The 21818-nt window shown below is 40.4% G+C and overlaps 1 protein-coding gene across 1 annotated transcript; it reads right to left on the bottom strand.

The window, feature by feature from the left end:
- Positions 1–1581: 1581 nt before the first annotated feature.
- Positions 1582–21374, bottom strand: LOC135083117 (protein Cep89 homolog). Its single transcript, XM_063977883.1, has 12 exons — positions 20962–21374; positions 20611–20857; positions 20020–20195; positions 19334–19571; positions 13121–13262; positions 11269–11414; positions 9373–9471; positions 8173–8466; positions 7026–7185; positions 5162–5329; positions 4113–4269; positions 1582–1814 (listed from the first exon to the last, which is right to left on the bottom strand). The coding sequence occupies exons 1-12, from the start codon at positions 20995–20997 to the stop codon at positions 1623–1625; spliced, it is 2055 nt and encodes a 684-aa protein (XP_063833953.1). The 5' UTR covers positions 20998–21374; the 3' UTR covers positions 1582–1622.
- Positions 21375–21818: the final 444 nt, after the last annotated feature.

The raw sequence follows: 21818 nt of genomic DNA, 5'->3' as shown, positions 1-21818 counted from the left end.
TCTCTCTAGCTCTCTTGTATTCCCCTTTGGTTAAATATCTCCTAATACGAATATACCCATATGTTTAGAAGAATAGTCCTCACCTGACTTCTTCCACATCCGCGACCTTATCGATCAAGCTCCTGATGATTCCTTCTTTATGCTCTAAAGCAAGCGAAGCTCTCTCTTATCTTCTCCTGTATTCCCCTTGGCTAAAGCATTGTAATTCTCCTACTATACTAATATGTTTAGACAAAGAATTTTACCTGACTTCTTTCACGTCAGCAACTTTATAGATCAAGCTTCTGATGATTCCCTCTTTATGCTCCAAAGCAAGCGAAGCTCTCTCTTATCTTCTCCTGTAATCCCCTTCGGCTAAAGCATCATAATTCTATTACTATACCTAACATTCTTACCTGACTTCTTCCACGTCAGCCACTTTATCGATCAAGCTCCTGATGATTCCCTCCTTATGTTCTAAAGCAAGCTAAATTCTCTCTTATTCTCTCCTGTATTCCCCTTCGGCTAAAGCGTCATAATTCTATTAACATTCCTAAAATTCTTACCTAACTTCTTCCACGTCAGCCACTTTATCGATCAAGCTCCTGATGATTTCCTCTTTATGCTCTAAAGCATGCGAAGCTCTCTCTTATTCTCTCCTGTATTCCCCTTTGGTTAAAACTCTCCACCCATATGTTTAGAAGAATAGTCCTCACCTGACTTCTTCCACGTCAGCCACTTTATCGATCAAGCTCCTGATGATTCCCTCCTTATGCTCCAAGACAAGCGAAGCCCTCTCTAGCTCTCTTGTATTCCCCTTCGGTCAAAGCGTCGCTATCCTACTTATACGTTTAAAAAATCAATTCTTACCTGACTTCTTCCACGTCAGCCACTTTATCGATCAAGCTCCTGATGATTCCCTCTTTATGCTCCAAAGCAAGCGAAGCCCTCTCCAGTTCTCTCCTATTTTCCCCTTCGGTTAAAGCAACGCATCAATTTTTCTTTAGTTTCTTCTAAACAATACTAAAATCTCACCTGACTTCTTCCACATCCGCGACCTTATCGATCAAGCTCCTGATGATTCCCTCCTTATGTTCTAAAGCAAGCGAAGCTCTCTTATATTCTCTCCTGTATTCCCCTTTGGTTAAAACTCTCCACCCATATGTTTAGAAGAATAGTCCTCACCTAACTTCTTCCACATCCGCGACTTTATCGATCAAGCTCCTGATGATTCCCTCCTTATATTCTAAAGCAAGCGAAGCTCTCTTATATTCTCTCCTGTATTCCCCTTTGGTTAAAACTCTCCACCCATATGTTTAGAAGAATAGTCCCCACCTAACTTCTTCCACATCCGCGACCTTATCGATCAAGCTCCTGATGATTCCCTCCTTATGTTCTAAAGCAAGCTAAATTCTCTCTTATTCTCTCCTGTATTCCCCTTTGGCTAAAGCGTCATAATTCTATTAACATTCCTAAAATTCTTACCTAACTTCTTCCACATCCGCGACCTTATCAATCAAGCTCCTGATGATTTCCTCTTTATGCTCCAAAGCAAGCGAAGCCCTCTCTTATTCTCTCCTGTATTCCCCTTTGGTTAAAACTCTCCTACTACGAATATACTCATATGTTTAGAAGAATAGTCCTCACCTGACTTCTTCCACATCAGCAACTTTATCGATCAAGCTCCTGATGATTCCCTCCTTATGCTCCAAAGCAAGCGAAGCCCTCTCGAGCTCTCTCCTGTACTCCGCTTGTGCGTCGGCCGCGCGCCTCTCCTGTTCGACTATTCGACGCTCTAGCTCCTCTAGCGATGTGTATGCGCGTGATTTCACTACCTAGGGGTAGAAAAAATATAATACTTATTAAGTAATTCTGAGTGAGACGAAAGGTTGATTAACGCCCGTTTTCACCATCAATCCTTAATTTTTAAGTGACCCCTATGGTAACACAAAGAGGAATTTTGTTTTCATAGGGGTCACTTAAAAATTAGGGATTGATGGTGAAAACGGGCATAATAATACCCAAAGTTTAATAAGATTTTTGTCGCAATAAAAAAAATTGACACTGACAACCCGCCGAATATGTTAATTCGTTCGTTCGTTTCTGCCAAATGACGTCCAGTTTCAGCCAAATGACGTCCACTGCTGGACAAAGGCCTCCCCCAAGGTATTCCACAATGAACGGTCCTGCGCTGCCCGCATCCAGGCTCTTCCCGCGACCTTTACCAGATCGTCGGTCCACCTAGTAGGAGGCCTGCCCACGCTACGTCTTCCAGCCCGTGGTCGCCACTCGAGAACTTTCCTGCCCCAACGGCCATCGTCTCTACGAGCTATGTGCCCCGCCCACTGCCACTTGATTTTAGCAATTCTGCGAGCTATGTCGGTTACTTTGGTTACAAATGACGTCCACTGCTGGACAAAGGCCTCCTCCAAGGTCCGCAACGACCGGTCTTACACTGCCCGCATCATCGGTCCACCTAGTGCGAGGCCTGCCCATGTTTTGTCTTCCGGTCGGTGGTGGCCACTCGAGAACTGTGACTGTGTGGCGACATCTATCGACACGCCACTACAGTCATCACCTAACAGATAGCGTTTTACCACTGGACCTTGGTCCACGAGCACAGCACCCGCTCGGAAGGAAGCATCCTCTTTGTGGTTGATCATTAAATCCGACAACAGACAGTAAAGAGAGGTACTATAATTATCTTTATTCTCACCTTAATTTCCCTTTTAATCCTCTCCAGCGCTTCCAACGCTTGACGCAGCGGTTCGTTAGCGCTGCGCGCGTTGCGTGCACTCCTGCGCACTTTGGTCGCGCGCGCGGTCGCCATTTTAACGCGCTAGTGTCAACTACCCACTAGATTGGTGGTGTCAACGAAGGTATACCACCGGCGCCACCAATCTTAATCGGCTATTTTGTGAGGCGTTCACACGCTGGCTATTATTCCAGTCTTGTCTCGTTAGAGACAATGTGACGTAGACCCAACGTTGGTGCCAATATGACTAGATCCAGCGTTCGTTAGCGCTGCGCGCGTTGCGGGCACTCCTGCGCACTTTGGTCGCATGAGCAGCCGCCATCTTGACGCGCTAGTGTCAACCACTTACTAGATTGAAGGTGCTAAGAAGGTACAGTACCAAAGCTACACTAGTCGCGTAGGATATTATAATTGTTCGCAGTAGGATAGTGTAGACACGCACTTTGCTTCGCTTCGAGCAACCTCGCCTATCATCGCCCGATTTCTGTAATTTGTCGATTTTACGCCCGAATCAAAGCGCCCTAGGGTTCCAAAGTATGTCCACGGAAGTGTCTAACTACACTACTCGGGCAACTTCAGTACTTCGTCGAAGTAGTGTAGCTACAGGGAGTCTTTCGTTCGTTTCAGCCCAAAGACGTGCACTGCTGGACAAAGGCCTCCCCCAAGCAGCGTCTTTAGCTTTGGTCTTAAAGGTAGCCTTTCGAAGCGAGTTAGTGACGCGGCGATGGTGGCACAAGACCAAAACTAAAGACGCTGCGTCTGTGACGTTTAGTTCGAAAGGCTACCTTAAGGTATATTGTTATTCTCACCTTGATCTCCCTTTTAATCCTCTCCAGCGCTTCCAACGCTTGACGCAGCGGTTCGTTAGCGCTGCGCGCGTTGCGGGCACTCCTGCGCACTTTGGTCGCGCGCGCGGCCGCCATCTTGACGCGCTAGTGTCAACCACTTACTAGATTGAAGGTGCTAAGAAGGTACAGTACCAAAGCTACACTAGTCGCGTAGGATACTATATTGTTCGCAGTAGGATAGTGTAGACACGCACTTTGCTTCGCTTCGAGCAACCTCGCCTATCATCACCCGATTTCTGAAAGTTGTTGATTTTACGCCCGAATCAAAGCGGCCAAGGCTTCCAAAGTATGTCCACGGAAGTGTCTAACTACACTACTCGGGCAACTTCAGTACTTCGTCGAAGTAGTGTAGCTACAGGTAGCCTTTCGAACTAAGCGTCACAGTCGCAGCGTCTTTAGCTTTGGTCTTAAAGGTAGCCTTTCGAAGCTAGTTAGTGACGCGGCGATGGTGGCACAAGACCAAAGCTAAAGACGCTGCGTCTGTGACGCTTAGTTCGAAAGGCTACCTTAAGGTATATTGTTATTCTCACCTTGATCTCCCTTTTAATCTTTTCCAGCGCTTCCAACGCTTGACGCAGCGGTTCGTTAGCGCTGCGCGCGTTGCGTGCACTCCTGCGCACTTTGGTCGCGCGCGCGGCCGCCATCTTGACGCGCTGCCGGAATATCACGGCTGCTTTGCGGTACAGTCTGGCAAGGTAATTGAAAATGGACCTAAGGAAACTTGTCTGAAAAGCGCAATTTGGAAATTGCTATGGTTTTAGATAAGATGGTGAGATATTTTGAAATTGACGAGTCGAACTTTCTCGACACAATCCTTCTGTAATAGGTAGTAGAGTGAGAAAATGAAATGAAAATGAACATATTATTTATTGCCAGATCAACTAGTACAAAACAAAAGACAGACTTCCACACTAGGTATTGCCTGTCCAGTGGAGGAAGGAATCACGATTTTCAGGTAGTATTAATGCGGCTAAGCAGAAGTATAAAGATGCAATAAATTAAGAAAGAGTAATAAAGATGCAATAAATCCAAAGGCATCAGGAATGAAAAAGTCTCTTTCAACTCGGGACTTTAGGTTCGATCATGTAAAAGAAGCTACTGTATCATGTGTAAAACTAGCCAAGTCAAATCTTGAGAACCTCTATACAGGATCTCCCAGAAAATTTTCAGGGGTCAGGTCAGAGGTCAAGCTAACTCCCATAGCAGTTTGATTTCCCCATTCTGGGACACCTTGTATAAGTCAAGCAAGAGCTTTTTAAAAGCATATTTACTGAAAATAAATAACTTTTAAGACTGACTTATACACCCGTATTTACCAACATTACTATGACGTCTCACAGTCACGCGTGGACGCACAGGGTCCCAAAAACCTATTCATAGACAATACTTGAGTGGCGGATTGGCACAGACGAGAAATCACAGAGCTCTTTTCAACGTTGTGCGTTCAACTCCGCATAGCGTTGCTGCTCCACTTAAGCAAGCATCGTTTGTGAATACGGAAGTTAATCTTACATCCCGCAGTGGACTACCATAGACTAAAATATTAATTTATTAAACGAATTAAAACAAAAACTCTTACTTAACATTTTTTAGTGCAGTTTTGAGTTCCTCCTTCACAGCCTCGTGTTCTTGGCAGATTTTATTGTACTTCTCATCAGTTATCTTCAACTGTTCTTGTAGTTTTGTAACTTGTTCGGTCTTGCGTTCAGCTTCCATCGAGTATTGGTGCTTGAGTTCTTCTAGCAATCTGGAATTTAATTATTTTAAACTTTATTGCACATAACATAGGGTGATAGGGTACAAAAGACGAACTTAATACTATATGGCATTCACTCCCAGTCACACTTTCGATCAAGAAAAAGTAATCGAAGTAATCGCTTTTTAACTTTTTAGGGACAATTTTTCATTGCTTTTCGACCATGAGGCAAGGCAATAAAACCAATATACAGTGCTGCTGTCTTATAAAGTCTTTGGCACACAGCCGGCTTGAATTCAGGCTCTACTATGGCCTCATAAAGCGACGCAATAGAATTTAAGACTTATGACTATGACTGTGTTTACCACAACCAACTATCCCTGTCGAGAATCGAACCCCGGAATCAATGCGTTTCACGCTTGACACAAATTCATGTCAATAAACAACACCATAAGGTTATTTCCGCTGTTAACACAATTAACGGAAAGTTACATCCAATTATTTTCACTTTCTTATTTTACATACTAATTTCACATAAAATGTAAGTAAATAATGAATAAATTGTTTAATTATTGTAATTTAACTGAAAAGGTAGTTAAGTAAAAGCAACATTGAAGGTTACATTGCATTTGTTTTGATGCTCTTAATGTATGTTAACCTATAAGTAGATTCATTTAAATAATTGCTTTAGATAAATGATTCAACTACATAATGTACTCTTCACTTCTAGAAAACTCTACTCCCTTGTGGGGCTTTAGAAGTATAAAATACGTGATAGATTCTATTTCAAAATATCTACTTGCTGCAGCTTCACTTCTGTCGCTTCTAACGTGTCCTAAACAGTGGTACTTCCAGTGACAAAGGTGACTGAGTTTCTTCCGCCACTTCTTCTCAGCACCAGTCCATACGTTGTCCCTAAGTGGTGGTAGAGCAAACTATGTATATTTGGGACGTGTATAAGTGCCCTGGAAAGGGCCTATGTACTGATTAAAATATTTGAATTTGATCTATATTTTATATTTGATACGTCTAATGGGCTAAATAACTTACCTTTTTCTCGCGGTGGTCTACGTGGTTTATCTTTTTTATTTGCTAAGTATCAAAGGAAATAACGCACTTTTTACAGTAGTGAAGTTGCTGCAACTTTTCTTCTGCCACTTCTAACGTACTTCGAACTGCGAAGTTAGCACTCGCGGTATTATTTTCTGATCTATCGGTTCTATAAGACAGTAGAACTACCTTTTGCAGTGGTCCAATCTTCTCTCATGCAAGTCAGAGGGTACGGCTTTTGCCCTCAATACATCTGCTTGCAGCAACTTCCCTTCTGTCGCTTCTAAGGTGTTCCTAACTGTGAAGTTACTCTCAGTTATTTACCTTTTACAATTGTTAGGTCTAAAACCCAATAAGCTTACCGTTTGCAGTGGTCCAATCTTCTCTCATGCAAGTCAGCGGGTACAGTCCTTGCCATCAGTACGTCTAGTTGCTGTAGCTTCCCTTCTGTCGCTTCTAACGTGTTCCGAACTGTGAAATACTCGCGGTGGACTGTCTTTTCTATTTGCTAAGTCTAAATGGTTTCAACTTACCGTTTGCCGTGGTCCCATTTTCTGTCATGTAAGTCAGCGGGTACAGTCCTTGCCCTCAGTACATCTAGTTGCTGCAGCTTCGCTTCTGTGGCTTCTAACGTGTTTCGAACTGTGAAGTGGTCTAATTCTGCCTAATTTATAGGCCAATAGGCCAAATAACTTACCGTTTGCAGTGGTCCAATCTTCTCTCATGCAAGTCAGCGGGTACAGTCCTCGCCCTTAATACATCAAGTTGCTGCAACTTCCCTTCTGTCGCTTCTAACGTGCTCCGAACTGTGAAATACTCGCGATGGACTGTCTCGTAGTCGCGCATCATTGCTGACACTGGAAAAAATTAGGTATAGTCTGGTCTCTGAGCATGTAGAATTTTGTCCAATGACCCCAAGCTACCCATCCTTATCGCTCGCGCGTAATTTATATTGCTGTCGCGACTGTGCGACGGGCGGCCGCAGTGTGTGTGCGAGCGCGACAGCAACATAATTACGCGCGAGCGATAAGGATGGGTAGCTTAGGGTCATTGGACAAAATTCTACGTGCTCAGAGACCGGGCTTTAGATAACATTAACACACCATTATAATAGGTATAGCGGTTAACTGAGTGCCTGAGGTATGGAAGCGGCACGGGAGGGTGTTCTTGTGACGTCAAACGTCAGCGAGACTTCAGATGTCCTTCAGACTTGTATATTTATCACGTCATTTATCATTTATGTAGGATGTGAGTGAGAAACGGAACGTAAACATGTGTGAAAGAGAAGGAAGAGTGTGTGAGTGTGACGTACGACGACGTGTGGACGGTCGACGAGTGTTATAAATTACTGTTTTATTATTTTCTATCTTGGCCAAATAAATACGTGGGAATTAGAATTGCATTTCAATTCCTACATTTATGTCAACCCTTCCGTGCCGCTTCTATACCTAACAGATATAGAGCATACAGACTGACTCTGTATGCTCTAAATCTGTTATTAACTGATTATATTAAACACAGCTTTAAATGAGAGCAAAAAATATATTACAATTACAATACTAGTAGCTTTTGCCCGCAGCTTCACCCGCGTGAAATTTAGCCTATCACAGATCGTCATAAATTATAGCCTATTATGTTATTCTGGGTTATACACAATAATAATGTCAAGTTTTATCAAAATCCATTCAGTAGTTTCTGCGTGAAAGAGTAACAAACATACATCCATCCAGACATCCAAACTTACGCATTTATAATATTAGTAGGATTAAACACAGCTTTAAATGACAGCAAAAATTATATTACAATATTAAATAGTTATAGATATAATTACTCATAACACTCACTCTTATCTTCATACATTTCATACACCTCTTTCAACTTATTCTCAGCTTTCACCGCCCTTTCCACCAGCGTAGCTTTCTCAATATCAGCCGTCTCTCTCTCCACCGCCATCTTCTTGTATCCCTGTCTCGCTTGCGCCAACTCTTCTTCCAATACCCCCACTTTTTCCGCCAAAGTCTTGTTTTCTTCTACGATCTGTTTGGACTTTTTGTTTATGGCCTCGAATTGTTTCTCGTAGTCTATTATCAGGCTGTCCTTTTCCTGCAGGTTTTCTTGGTAGGCGTCGAATAATGGAGCTGTGAAAAAAAATATGAATGCAACTTTTTCTCTTTCTTGTTTTATTATACGAGTTAAAATAAGTAATATTATTTGACAATTTTAGAAGTTACTAACTTCGAAATATTTAAATAACAGGCAACATTTCTTTTTTGTAAATGAGCAACATTATATTTTTTGAATTCATTGCCACACTGTAATAATAATGTTGCTCGTCTACAAAATCTTTATCTGTGGTCCTGAGTGATAACTTTTTAATGCTTACACTGGCACGACAGGTTTTGGAAAAATGTGGTAACTATACTAAAAATATCTGATACTAGCTTTTGCCCGCGGCTTCACCCGCGTGAAATTTCGTTTGTCACATATCGTCATAAATATAGCCTATATGTTATTCTCGGTTATAAACAATAATACTGTAAAGTTTTATCATAATCCGTTCTGCAGTTTTTGCGTGAAAGAGTAACAAACATCCAGACATCCAAACTTTCGCATTTATTATATTACTATGATTTTCAGACGACCTCATAAAGGTAGAAGGACAGTGCTGGATGCAGGCCACTACCAACCGGCTAATCTAGAAATCATTAGGGGAGGGCTATCTTCAGCAATCGACGTCCGGTGCCTGAAATCAAGGGTACAGGGGCAAAACAAGAAATGTCACAAAAACAAAAAGTTACGTAATGAACATTTAAATTTTTTATAGTTTAAAATATTCTTATGTCACTTAAAATTATAAACTACTAATATAAATACATATGACTATTACTTGTTTTTACGCTTTTTGTATAATTTCAAATAAAAATACGCGGGAAATCGAAAATATTGCCATCAAAAATATACTTTTGAATTTTAGGGACATTCCTTGTTTTGCCCCTGTACCCTTCAAATTATGGTGATGATTTTCAAGATAAAAAACCTCTTACCTAGTGCTTGAGCACTCAACAGTCCAGAGAGGTCCACCAATCGAGTGTGGGTTTGGTCTTCGGCAGCGCTTTTGGTGTATGTATCATCTGCCTGTGGTTCTGTGAAAGTTAATTTGTAACTTCAAATTACAAAAATTTTAACTCACTTCGAAATCTTTTAATTACTAACTTTTGCCAGGCCTGGCTCACTCCGCGCGGTACATCCGATAATTACCTACAGCGAAGCGCCCCGCCGGCGGGTATTATATCAGTCGAGTGTCACGCGCGCGCCCGTCAGGACGCTGGCGTGCGTTGTAGTATGATTATAATTCTATGATCGAAGTATTATTTAAAAATGGACATAAAGAGAAAGAAATATTGTGCGGCGTTCGGGTGTTTAAATTCGAAAAGAAATCTACCGGATTTATCTTTTTTTTTCGCTTCACAAAGACGCTGAAAGGTATGTTGGCCATATAGGTAATCAATAATTCTTAGGATAGTATAGGAACCTAACCTACTATTACTACTGCTCAGAATGCGTTCGTTTGTTTCAGCCAAATGACGTCCACTGCTGGACAAAGGCCTCTCCCAAGGTTTTCCATAATGAATGCATACTTACCTACATACGTACTTCATTACAAATAAGTAGATTAATTACTTTTTCACTAGACAGCAACCCTAACAGCGTAAGAAGAGTTCAGAGGCACGCGATAGAAAGAGACAAAACTTGTAGGTGAATAAAATTGTAGGTACGTAGTGCTGTGCGAGCTGAATTCCACTGTATCGCGTCGTAGCAAGACTCGCATTTATTTAAATCGTCTTGCGGAGTAATCCTTCTGTACCTGTACTATTACTTATTCTGTGCTTTTGCGCTACAAGTTACTAAAGCCCGGTCTGTGAGCACGTAGAATTTTGTCCAATGACCCCAAGCTACCCATCCTTATCGCTCGCGCGTAATTATATTGCTGTCGCGACTGTCATTGCTTGGGGTCATTGGACAAAATTCTACGTGCTCAGAGACCAGACTATACCTAGAATCGCTACTATCGCCATGAAGAGCCAAGCTATAAGCGAGACAGTCAAACTACATAATGTTTTGATTAACAAACTCACGTCCGAAATACCGCAGTGTCTTAAGTCGAAAGTATTTGACCAATGCGTGTTGCCAGTGATGGTATACGGATCTGAGACGTGGTCGCTTACTATGGGCCTCATAAGAAGGCTCAAGGTCACGAAGGCCAAAGGGCGATGGAGCGGGCTATGCTCGGAGTTTCCCTGCGTGATCGAATCAGAAATGAGGAGATCCGCAGGAGAACCAAAGTAACCGACATAGCCCGCAGAATTGCTAAAATCAAGTGGCAGTGGGCGGGGCACATAGCTCGTAGAGACGATGGCCGTTGGGGCAGGAAAGTTCTCGAGTGGCGACCACGGGCTGGAAGACGTAGCGTGGGCAGGCCTCCTACTAGGTGGACCGACGATCTGGTAAAGGTCGCGGGAAGAGCCTGGATGCGGGCAGCGCAGGACCGTTCATTGTGGAAAACCTTGGGGGAGGCCTTTGTCCAGCAGTGGACGTCATTTGGCTGAAAAGAAAGAAAGAAAGTAAGGTTTGTGAACTTAGGGCTCGTAGAGTTAGAAGCTTAATGGTTCTACATGAGTTGTCCCAAATGGAGAAGTTTCGTGATGTTGAAAACATTCGATTTCACTGAATGGGATCAAAATATAGACCAAAACTAAAAAGCATGTGAAGTTATTTTTGAAATCCATCAAGAAATGGCTGAGAAATTAATTATTTAAATAATAAAAAAAAATTGACAGATTATGGTTTCGTCCTAGCAACATTTTACATTATTTTTTTAGGGATACCTTTTTACCAAAAATACAAAAACCATTTTACTTATGTGAATCCACCTTATGTACCTTTGAAACCAAGACTGGCGTTGATCAGTGAGTCCAGGTTATCATATTTCTCCCCTGGCTTGTGAATAAAGTCTCCTTTGCCCTCCGTCATGTTTTGTACGTTGCTGCGAATCTTCTCTTGATACCTCGACAGTTGCACGTTCAATCTGGAAAATTAATTATACAGGGTGACAGGGAAACTCGAACTCCTTGAAAGGGATCGTACTAGAGGACATTAGAAACAAATTAAGTCCAGTGAACCAGGGGTCAAACTGGATGGTTACTAAGATATTGGATTTTTTAGAAATTTCTGACTTGTTACCAAAAGTAATTATGAATAAACTACTTCACTGTAAACAAACATTAAATTGATACTTTCCTGAAAGATGAAAAATAATTAGGGATCACTTAAAAAAAGAGCTTGCAGACTGCTCTCGCTCCTGCTGTATTGTGTGCCTTACTCCTATGGCAATAGAATTCACATTGACCTGTAGAGCACGTCCTGAGGATCTGCTCGCGCGCCAGCTGTATTTCGTGCTTTATTCCTGTGGCAATATGTGCTTATACCTATGGCAATAGAGTTCACATTCACCTGTAGAGCACGTCCTTCATAGCGCGCATATCTGCTTGCAGCCTGTGGTTCTGCTCTCGCGCCTGTTGTAGCACTATCTGTCGGCTGCTGCTGTATTGTGTGCCTTATTCCTATGGCAATAGAGTTCACATTGACCTGTAGAGCACGTCCTTCATTGCAGCCTGAGGATCTGCTCTTCGTGCTTTATTCCTGTGGCAATATGTGTCTTATTCCTATTACAATAGAGTCTACTACTGACCTGTACAAGACATCCTTCATAGCGCGCATGTTTGCTTGTAGCCTGTGGTTCTTCTTTCGCACCTGCTGCATTCTGTGCCTTATTTCTATGGCAATAGAGTTCACATTGACCTGTAGAGCACGTCCTTCATTGCAGCCTGAGGGTCTTCTCGTGTGCCAGCTGCATTTGGTGCTTAATTCTTGTAGCAATATGTGTCTTATTCCTATGACAATAGAGTTCACATTGACCTGTAGAGCACGTCCTTCATTACAGCCTGAGGGTCTTCTGGCGCACCAGCTGCATGTGCTTTATTCCTGTGGCAATATGTATCTTATTCCTATGACAATAGAGTCTACAACTGACCTGTACAAGACATCCTTCATGGCGCGCATATCCGCTTGCAGCCTGTGGTTCTGCTCTCGCGCCTGTTGCAGCACTATCTGCCGGCTGCTGCTGTATTGTGTGCTTTATTCCTATGACGATAAAGTTCACAAGCGACCTGTAGAGCACGTCCTGAGGATTTGCTCGCGCGCCAGCTGCATTTGGTGCTTTAATCCTGTAGCAATGTGTGTCTTATTCCTATGGCAATAGAGTCTACAACATACCTGTACAAGACATCCTTCACAGCGCGCATATCCGCTTGCAGCCTGTGGTTCTGCTCTCGCGCCTGCTGCATTCTGTGCCTTATTCCTACTGCAATAGAGTTCCCATTGACCTGTAGAGCACGTCCTTCATTGCAGCCTGAAGGTCTTCTGGCGCGCCAGCTGCATTTCGTGCTGTGGCAATATGTGTCTTATTTCTACGGCAATAGAGTCTACAACCGACCTGTACAAAACATCCTTCATAGCGCGCATGTCCGCTTGCAACCTGTGGTTCTGCTCTCGCGCCTGTAGTAGTACTATCTGCCGGCTGCTGCTGTATTGTGTGCCTTATTCCTATGACAATAGAGTTCACAACCAACCTGTAGAGCACGTCCTGAGGATTTGCTCGCGCGCCAGCTGCATTTGCTCTATTCCTGTGGCAATATGTGTCTTATTCCTATGACAATAGAGTTCACAACCGACCTGTAGAGCACGTCCTTCATGGCGCGCATGTCCGCTTGTAGCCTGTGGTTCTGCTCGCGCGCCTGTTGTAGCACTATCTGCCGGCTGCTGCAACTCATGCAAACTTCAACCAGTGGGATGGCTGCGGACTGCTGAGGGAAGTCTGGGAATATATCGTAATCATCATCATCACGAAATACATTTTTTTTTTATGTGACAGGAGGCAAACGAGCAGACGGATCACCTGATGGTAAGTGATTACCGTCGCCCATAGACACCCGCTGACCCAGGGGAGTTACAGGTGCGTTGCCGGCCTTTAAGGTGAAGATACGCTCTCCTCTTGAAAGCTTGCAGGTCGTATCCGTCCGGAAACACCGCAGACGACAGTCCATTCCACAGTTTGGTTGTACGGGGCAGGAAGTTTCTAGAGAAACGTACTGTTGTGGACTGCCAACCATCTAAGTGATGGGAGTGGAAGTGCTGTCGGGTAGATCGGTGGCGAAAAGTGGCGGCAGGAATAAGTCCGGATAATTCTTCGGAGCACTCCCCGTGATACATGCGATAGAAGATGCACAGTGAGGATACATCTCTACGCAGCGATCAAGCCGATCCGAAATGTTCTGGCAGTCAACGATTCGAGCTGCTCTCCGTTCAATGCGGTCCAGAGGGAGAAGCTGGTACTGGGCCCACCTGCCCAAAGATGAGAACAGTATTCCATATGAGGCCGAACCTGCGCCTATAATAAAATACCCTTATGTCCAAAGGTACTACAAGGTTCAAGACTGTATTATTAATAACAAGGATGCGTGATCAGTTTAGTCTGCACATACTCGTATTTGACGTTCCTATTTGCATTTGGCTTGACAATAATTACTGGCAAATAGTGGTGACTGAGTTTGTTCCGGCGTTTCTTCTCAGCACTTGCCATGTGTTTGTCTCGAAGCGCTGGTAGGGCCCAAAAGATAATTAGTCTTTCCACAACGACCAGTCAGTCTATAACTGTATGCCTAGGATGCGCGCCGGTCTTTGTGAAAATCCTTGGAAGATACTTCAAATCAAATCAAATAATTTATCCAAACATGTGATTTATTTATACTTTTGTCCAAACATGTGGTTGAAACAAACGTGTTTTTGAAAGCATTCACATGGAAAGAACATTACGGACTAAGTACTAAGTTTTAAACTATTATGTTGCATTTTTTACTATAAAATTATATTGTTGCAATAAATCCCGTGAAGTGATAATTTTATAAGTACTAAGTTTCTTAAAAAGTTTAAAACGAAAAATGTCGTAACTCCTGCACAAACTGTAAAAGCAATTATACTTTATTGTTACTAGTAGCAGGCCTGTTCATCTCCGCGAGTTTACATCGAAAACAAAACACGCACGATGGCCCACCTACAGGATACTATTCGACAAGGCCTCACATACGAGCGAACATTGACTCACGCACGCGTATTCTTGTGTATGATGGAAGAAAATAAGAAAATGGTGTAATAAATACTGTGCAGTATTTATCTGCCTAACTAAATAATAATAAAAACACAGAATGTACTTTTTTAAGTTGCCTCAAGACACTGAGAGGTAAATAAGTAGTTAATATTATTCATGATAATTCATGCTAAATCATGTATTTCCTCCGCCATTTTCCGCAGTTTGGCACCTCACGTCACATCATTTTACCGAAGTCAGCCCTATAGCTTCGGCGCAGTGCCGATCACTGACGTTTGTCAACAAAATGGTGCTTGACTCTTGAGACAGGCTAAATTACACCATATTGTTAATGACATTGAGCATACATTTTTTTAAATACCTTCGCGAAGTAAAACTTCTGTACGTAGTACTTATTATTATTCTGTGCTAGTAGTGTAATTTTAAACATCAGGCTTCAAGTAACAATACAGTCAGCGTCAAATAGTCTGTGACGCCCAAAGTAGTCAAAAAGTTTGCAACACGTATATGTAACTATTGGAATAAGGTTGTGTTAAGTATCGGACAGTGCCAATCTTTGTATGGAAGTTGGACCAACCAAGTGCTGCCCAGAATGAAACCATAGTGCATTTTGTTCCTCAGGTCAATACTAATTTGTAAACCGAAGCGCACTGAAATCTATCCCTGGAGTTAAGAGAAAAAAAGAGTTTTGTTTTGAATTATTTACATACAAAATATCATCGATGTATACGTACTACGCAAAAGATTTCGTGATTGTGGCATTAAAAAACACTTGCTATGTTGAACTTAACCATACTGCATCCGTACACCTTACTTTAGTACATTGAAGTAATATTACTACGTATAGAACAGACATCGCGAACAAAATATGTACAGTGCGGGGTGCGGGGCGGGAATTTGACGGACAGCTGTCAGTCAAATCCATGAGTATCAAGTTTCATAATTATGGCGATAAAATCTGCACCAGAAAATGTCGTACTTCATTGATAGGATTGCACGAATAGTGACGTTCCTGCGGTCGCCTCATCATAGACATTGTGAATCGGTTGTGAAAATAAACAAATCGGCTAAATTGTGTTAAATTTTCATGGTGCTCAATAGCAAAAAGGTTCAGCTACTTACATTATTTTATTTTATTATATTGTGCGTTTCCTGTAATGTAATCTAAGCTCCCCTCCCTTAGACTAAAATTAGCCCTCCTAGACAAGTGACAAAACGTAGCAGTTGAAACATTCGAAATCACTTCGCTCTGCCGTTTTTTGGTGTTAGTTACTTCACTCTGTGATGCGATTTTAAAATTACAACTGGCGATTCCGAATTCACAACTGAGGGGACTGAGGCTAATCGTGTTACTTGTGCTACAAGTGCGTATGGGCTTCATACTGATGCTTAAGCCATTAATTATTTTTCTTCCCGATTAAAATCTAATGTAATCGATAATCGCCTTGAGAATCGTTAACTGGTATTTTCTAATTCGATAAAAAAATTACCCATCTCTAGTTTAAAACTGTCATCCAACAGCGCACGAAATATTATGAGTTATAGATAACGATACCATTACAGAGGCGACACTTCGTTTACGTTTAGTTTCTGCCTATGGAATTGAATACTGTAAGGAAACATCGTCATCATCATTTTAGCTACTGGACGTCCACTGCTGAACAAAGGCCTCCTCTAATGATTTCCACATCGCCCAGTTGATAGTGGCCTGCACCCAGCGTCTTCCTGCTATCTTCAGTCAGTCCATCTTGAGATTTTAGAAAAATTCCCACTCGTCACGGTAGGAACAAAGCTAGGGATGACCCACGCCTTCATTCCAGAACCAATAAAATAACTAAAAGTCCAAAACTTTCAGTTATTTTATTGTCTCTATTGTTAACTATCTCAGTGGTTGAGTACACGTATAATAGCTGTGAGGTAGAAGTTACGGGACTATTCCCACCTCTCCTTTTCATCGCTGCATCTCCTGTGTAGCTAGCACCTAGACTAGTTGATTTAAAGCCAAGTTATATCAGTTTTTAGGTACTGACTTAGTGCATCTAAAAATGTAAAACTTTCTAGTTTTTTGTAACATTGAAAAATCTAAAAAGAAGCATCATTTTTTTTACGTTCAAGTGTTTCTAAGAAATTTAAATGGAAGCTTTTGATGACAACGTATTGCTTACTTTTTCAGCTGTCGAACGAATCACTTTTATACTCATAGGTCCTGTACATCGGGAGATTTGGTAAATAAATGTATCCATCCGGACTCAGAAACTAAAAAATTTAAAATAGCTGTAATTTTTTAATACTGGATTTGTCGATTAAATTGATCATATTATTGCGCCCTAACGGGTCGGACACTGGTGACCAGACACACTGTACAATTATTATAATTTTAGCCTATCTATCTCGTGAGCTAGGTGTCAATAATTAGGGTGATTTACTAACTAACCAGTCGCATACGAACAACAGCAGTGAGATTCAAACAAGTTTGATCCATGATGCCGCACGACTATTGTGTGAGCCCACCCGTAACCCAAGCTTATTTAGCTTAACACAAGGGGCTGGACGGGACTATTAGTAATTTGTACAATACAAAGTGCTTATAATCTTTAAAAAAATCTTTTTATTGCTGTATTTAACCTTCCTTTCGTATACTGATTTATGCGTCAGTGTCATGTCTGCGATTTTTATTCTTTGAAATTTTCGTAAAATGGCTGCCGCCGCGGTGACGCCTTGTAATTAACAAATTAAAATTAAATTAGTGTTTTAAAGTGCATAAATGTACAACTTAATGGTAAAAAGTCATTCCTTGATTTTTACTTAATATGTATCTGGAGTTATTTGAACAGTATTTTCGTCTATAGGATGGCATATTTCAAAAAACAAAACTGCACTCAAGCGTGTTGTCACAGCAACCGCTGAGCACATACTAATTGAATTTCGGTCCATGGACCTGTTTGCGTGCCAGAAACAGTCTAGTTGACATGTCTTCTCTAGTACGTAGTAGGTACATTATAACTCAATGCTTTAGTACGACTTCGACATTCTTTATGGGTCATTCCACAAAGATATGTCAATTCTTAGTCCGCGCCCAATGATATTACAGAACTATAATATACTTTTGTTTTTATATAATATCATTGTCCGCGCCACATTTCACATGAAATATTTGTTAATATTTTATTCCAAAATTGTTAAATAACAGCTCGCAATGTGCTTTATTCATCACCCATTTATATTTTTTGAAACTATTTTTAAAACGTCTTAAATTACTTTTGAACGACCCAAAACGTCATTCCCTAGGCATGTCCGTACTCCAAAAGTTTGTGTTTTGGGATCCACATTTATAAAAACATCAACTTTATCCTTTGTTTTAATTCACGAATAATGTATTTAAATGTATATTACATCAAATTCTATTAATATTTTGCGGTTTCAATAAACAATAATTTGATTTTCTTTAGTTGAAAAATGGTCTACAGCTTTTAGCGTCATTCCCTCGCCACGCACTGATTTTATAATTTTGCGCTTTAATATGTATTTAGAGTGAATGACATTTAGTTGAGTTTAAAGTACGATACGAAGTTATCCTCAGACCATACTGGCTTTGCGGTAGCCGTTTTTTGAATTAGTGCAAACGTGCCAGTTGTTGGGGAAACATGTGTTAATCCAGTCACTTCGTCAGTCCCTAGTTGAGTAGCTTTATTGATTACAATAGGAAATTGTATATAATTTAATAGTATTTACGTGTGGTTTTTTGGCTATTTTCGGCACATCGTATTAAGCATCTTATAATATAAAGTTAATCTGCATTTGTGTTAAGTTTTACTCCAAATCGTCAGTCCCTAGAGCGTCAGGCCCTAGCTTTAAACGGCACTTGGGACTAAATTACTAGTAAGGGAATGATGTTTTTTATACATATAGTGATAATAACAAAACAACTACATTATGTATATTAACTTATCTGTAAATGTTAAGGTTATAAGTTTTATACTTTATTAGAAGTCATATAGGAGTAATGTACTATGAAAAAATTGAAAATTATAATTTCTCCTAAAATAAAGCATAAAGTGACTGGCCCTTTTAGACATAACATAATTAATTAATAATCTATAATTTACACTAATAAAGTATTCAAAAGCATCTTAAAAAAGTCACGGACAAAATGACGTCGAAAATATACAGATTTTTATGGAATGACCCTTATAAGCGATCTAGCGCTGTTTTAATTGTTTAGTAACTTGACAGAATTTCATTATTTCCAAAATGAAGCAAGAAGTTTTAGTTATCTATCCTTGCAAAAAATCAATTTATTGGTGTATTACAATCGATTATTGAAGTTATTGTAAGCTAAAACTACTTGCTCCATTTTGGAAATAATTAATTTCTGTCAAGTAACCAAACTACTGCAACAGCGCTTGATCGCTTATAAAGAATGTCGAAGTCGTACTAAAGTAAGGTGTACGGATGCAGTATGGTTAAGTTCAACATAGCGAGTGTTATTTAATGCCATAATCGCGAAATCTTATGCGTAGTACGTATACATCGATGATATTTTGTATGTAAATAATTCAAAACAAAACTCTTTTTTTCTCTTAACTGCAGGGATAGACTTGAGTGCGCTTCGGTTTACACATTAGTATAGGCCTGAGGAACAAAATGCACTATGGGTTGATTCTGGGCAACACTTGGTCCAGACCCTGGCACTATCCTTTTTGGTCACTTTGGGTGTCATTATATTTGACGCTGCTGTACCACAATTATTCAATTAAGTACCTACCGAAATAAATTCTTACCTCTATCAGGAACTTCAAACCGCTTCACCTTCTCTTCCAACTCTTTACAATTGCTTTCTAACTCCTTATTCTTTTCCCTTTCATCTTTGAGAGCCTGCTTGCACTCGTCAACGTAGTTGACCAATGTGGTGTACTGGGTCTTTAATTGATCGTTCTCTTCCGCAAAGAGTTTGTTGTATTCAAGTACAGTTTTCAGCTTCTCTTTCAGTTTTGATATAGCGGAGTCCTTTTCTGATATCTGAAGACAAGAAATAGGAGAACTTTGACATTCTTCTTTATACAAAATATACCAACATCATGGTACATGATAATAATATGTCTACAATTTAAAAATCTTTAACATTCATTCAGATTAATTTATGCTTTGGACGTCTTAACTGAATTGAAAAAACGGCTGTGCATTTCACCTCAAAACTTAAGATATTAAAGTATTCACAAACAATGCTTGCTTAAGTGAAGCAGCAAATCGAACGCACAGAGTTCAATACAGATCTGTGATTGTGTATCATCCTGTGTGTTCACGCGCACTACGAGACCTCATTCATAGTAATGTTTGGACGAGTTTGGACGACCGTACTTCAAGCTAAACACTGTAGGCTCTTATGTAGTGTAATAGGAGCTATTTTGCAACAAAATACTGTCTGATATATAGTCGATTGTATATGAATACTCAGTAAATAAATTACCATAACAACGTTCTCCTCACACCTGTCCATCAGCGTTACGATGAGGCTCTCATACTTCTTAGTGAGTTTCTTCTTCTGTTCTCGCAGAAGATACTTCCCTTCTTTGCTCAATCTGGGGGAGGTAACAGCAATACCTTGCAGATTGCGCTTTCGAGGCGGCTTGGCTGGTTTCTGACCTGGAAATGATAAAAAAGGAAATGTTTTATTGATCTAGCTAGTCTAGTAGAACCTGGTATGAATATTTCCACAACTACAGAAAGAACGTAACAGTAAATATTGACTTGTGGTTGATAGACTGATCACATATGTTTAAAAAACTGCTACACCATTAACCTAGCCCAAAATTAAGCAGATCCAGAGATTACTTTTATTGTAATTAATATGACTAAACATGTAAGCGCTTTGGTTTTTCTGTAAGCTTATTAAGTTGCTCATTGATAAATCAATAAATAAAATACATAATAGGCTTTCATGCAATTAAAAACTGAACTGATCGGCTTTCATTAGAAAACCATAGATATATTGGTGTTATGTATGAGCAATTGAGCATGTAGTATTTTTTAATTGATTAGTAACCCACACATTACTTACCAATAACATCTCTCGGGTCCTCATACATAGGGTTATCGTCAAACTCCGGCTGATCATCGAGGTGCTCCATCACCGACTCGGTCCTCTTCAGAACTGTATTCATGATGTCTTTACGCATGCTCGCACGTCTCTCTGGTGAATTTATGTCAAATATTTTGTGGTCTTTAGAGAAGTTTCCGGAGAATGTTAACTTCTCAGGACTTTGAATATTTGAGCATTTTTTGAACACTTTTCCATAGTCAACATGCTGAAATATACATATTATAGACAATAGGTCATTGCTTGCAAGTATATCAGCTCAGATCCTTTGTTATAAATAGATTAATATCTAACATCAAATGATACTATTACCTTTATGTTGTGTTTTGTAAGATTTCCACTATCCATTGTCAGCTACCAGAAGTAGAACGTAACATTTTGAGGCTCGCGCTGTATTTTTACTTACAAGAAATGCAACCAAATATGTTCGGCCTGTCACGGATAGATAGCGTGTTCTGGGTCACAAAACGTACGAATTAAGTAGGTCAATATTGTGAACAGCCCAATAAAACAAACTTTAATCACTTTGGAATCCTATTGACAAAACTTTGCGAAGTTGGTAAGGTTATTAACAACTGCATTTATTTCACATTTAAAAAGTAATTATCTCTTTTAGCCTGTAAAGTATCAAAACGGTAGAACTACCATCAGTAAAATTATTGATTATTACACCAAATTCAACACGAATCACGAAGAGAACGACACACGAAAAGTCAGTCAAAAAATATAAACATTGCCGGTTTGACACTTGGTTGCCATGGAAACTGGGATACCACTTTATGTCGAGTTTTACAAAATGCTGCCATACTAAATAATATCCTACAAAAAATTTTTTTTTCTTGAATAGTCGGTGTATTTTGATTCTGATAGAACAAAATATTACACCTAATCATGTAAGTATACCTACTGAAATCAATGATTGATTCATTTATAGTCGGCCGTTTGGTGTAGTGGTTCGAAACGGACTACTATTCCGGAGGTAGCGGGTTCGATTCCCGCACAGTACAAACATTTGTGTGCACGAACATATTTGTTTGTATTGGACTGGGTGTTTTCTATGTATAATAAGTATGTATTTACAAAAAAAAAAGTATTTAAATATGTTTATATCCGTTGTCTAGTACCCATAGTACAAGCTTTGCTTAGTTTGGGACTAGAAGCGCAGTGTA

Source organism: Ostrinia nubilalis, chromosome 22, assembly GCF_963855985.1.
Source record: "Ostrinia nubilalis chromosome 22, ilOstNubi1.1, whole genome shotgun sequence".
In the NCBI taxonomy this organism is placed as follows: Eukaryota; Metazoa; Arthropoda; class Insecta; order Lepidoptera; family Crambidae; genus Ostrinia; species Ostrinia nubilalis.
Note: the sequence above shows the minus strand (reverse complement) of the source record. Positions and strands in the feature narration are given on the sequence as shown.

Bases quoted from the DNA above. Each gene is read 5' to 3' on its own strand.
- LOC135083117 (XM_063977883.1), bottom strand. From the start codon at position 20,997: ATGGATAGTGGAAATCTTACAAAACACAACATAAAG. The intron at 19,572-20,019 runs GTAATTTATTTA...TCTTGTCTTCAG, and splicing joins GTGAGGAGAACGTTGTTATG to ATATCAGAAAAGGACTCCGC. The intron at 13,263-19,333 runs GTAAGAATTTAT...ATATATTCCCAG, and splicing joins GTTTGAAGTTCCTGATAGAG to ACTTCCCTCAGCAGTCCGCA.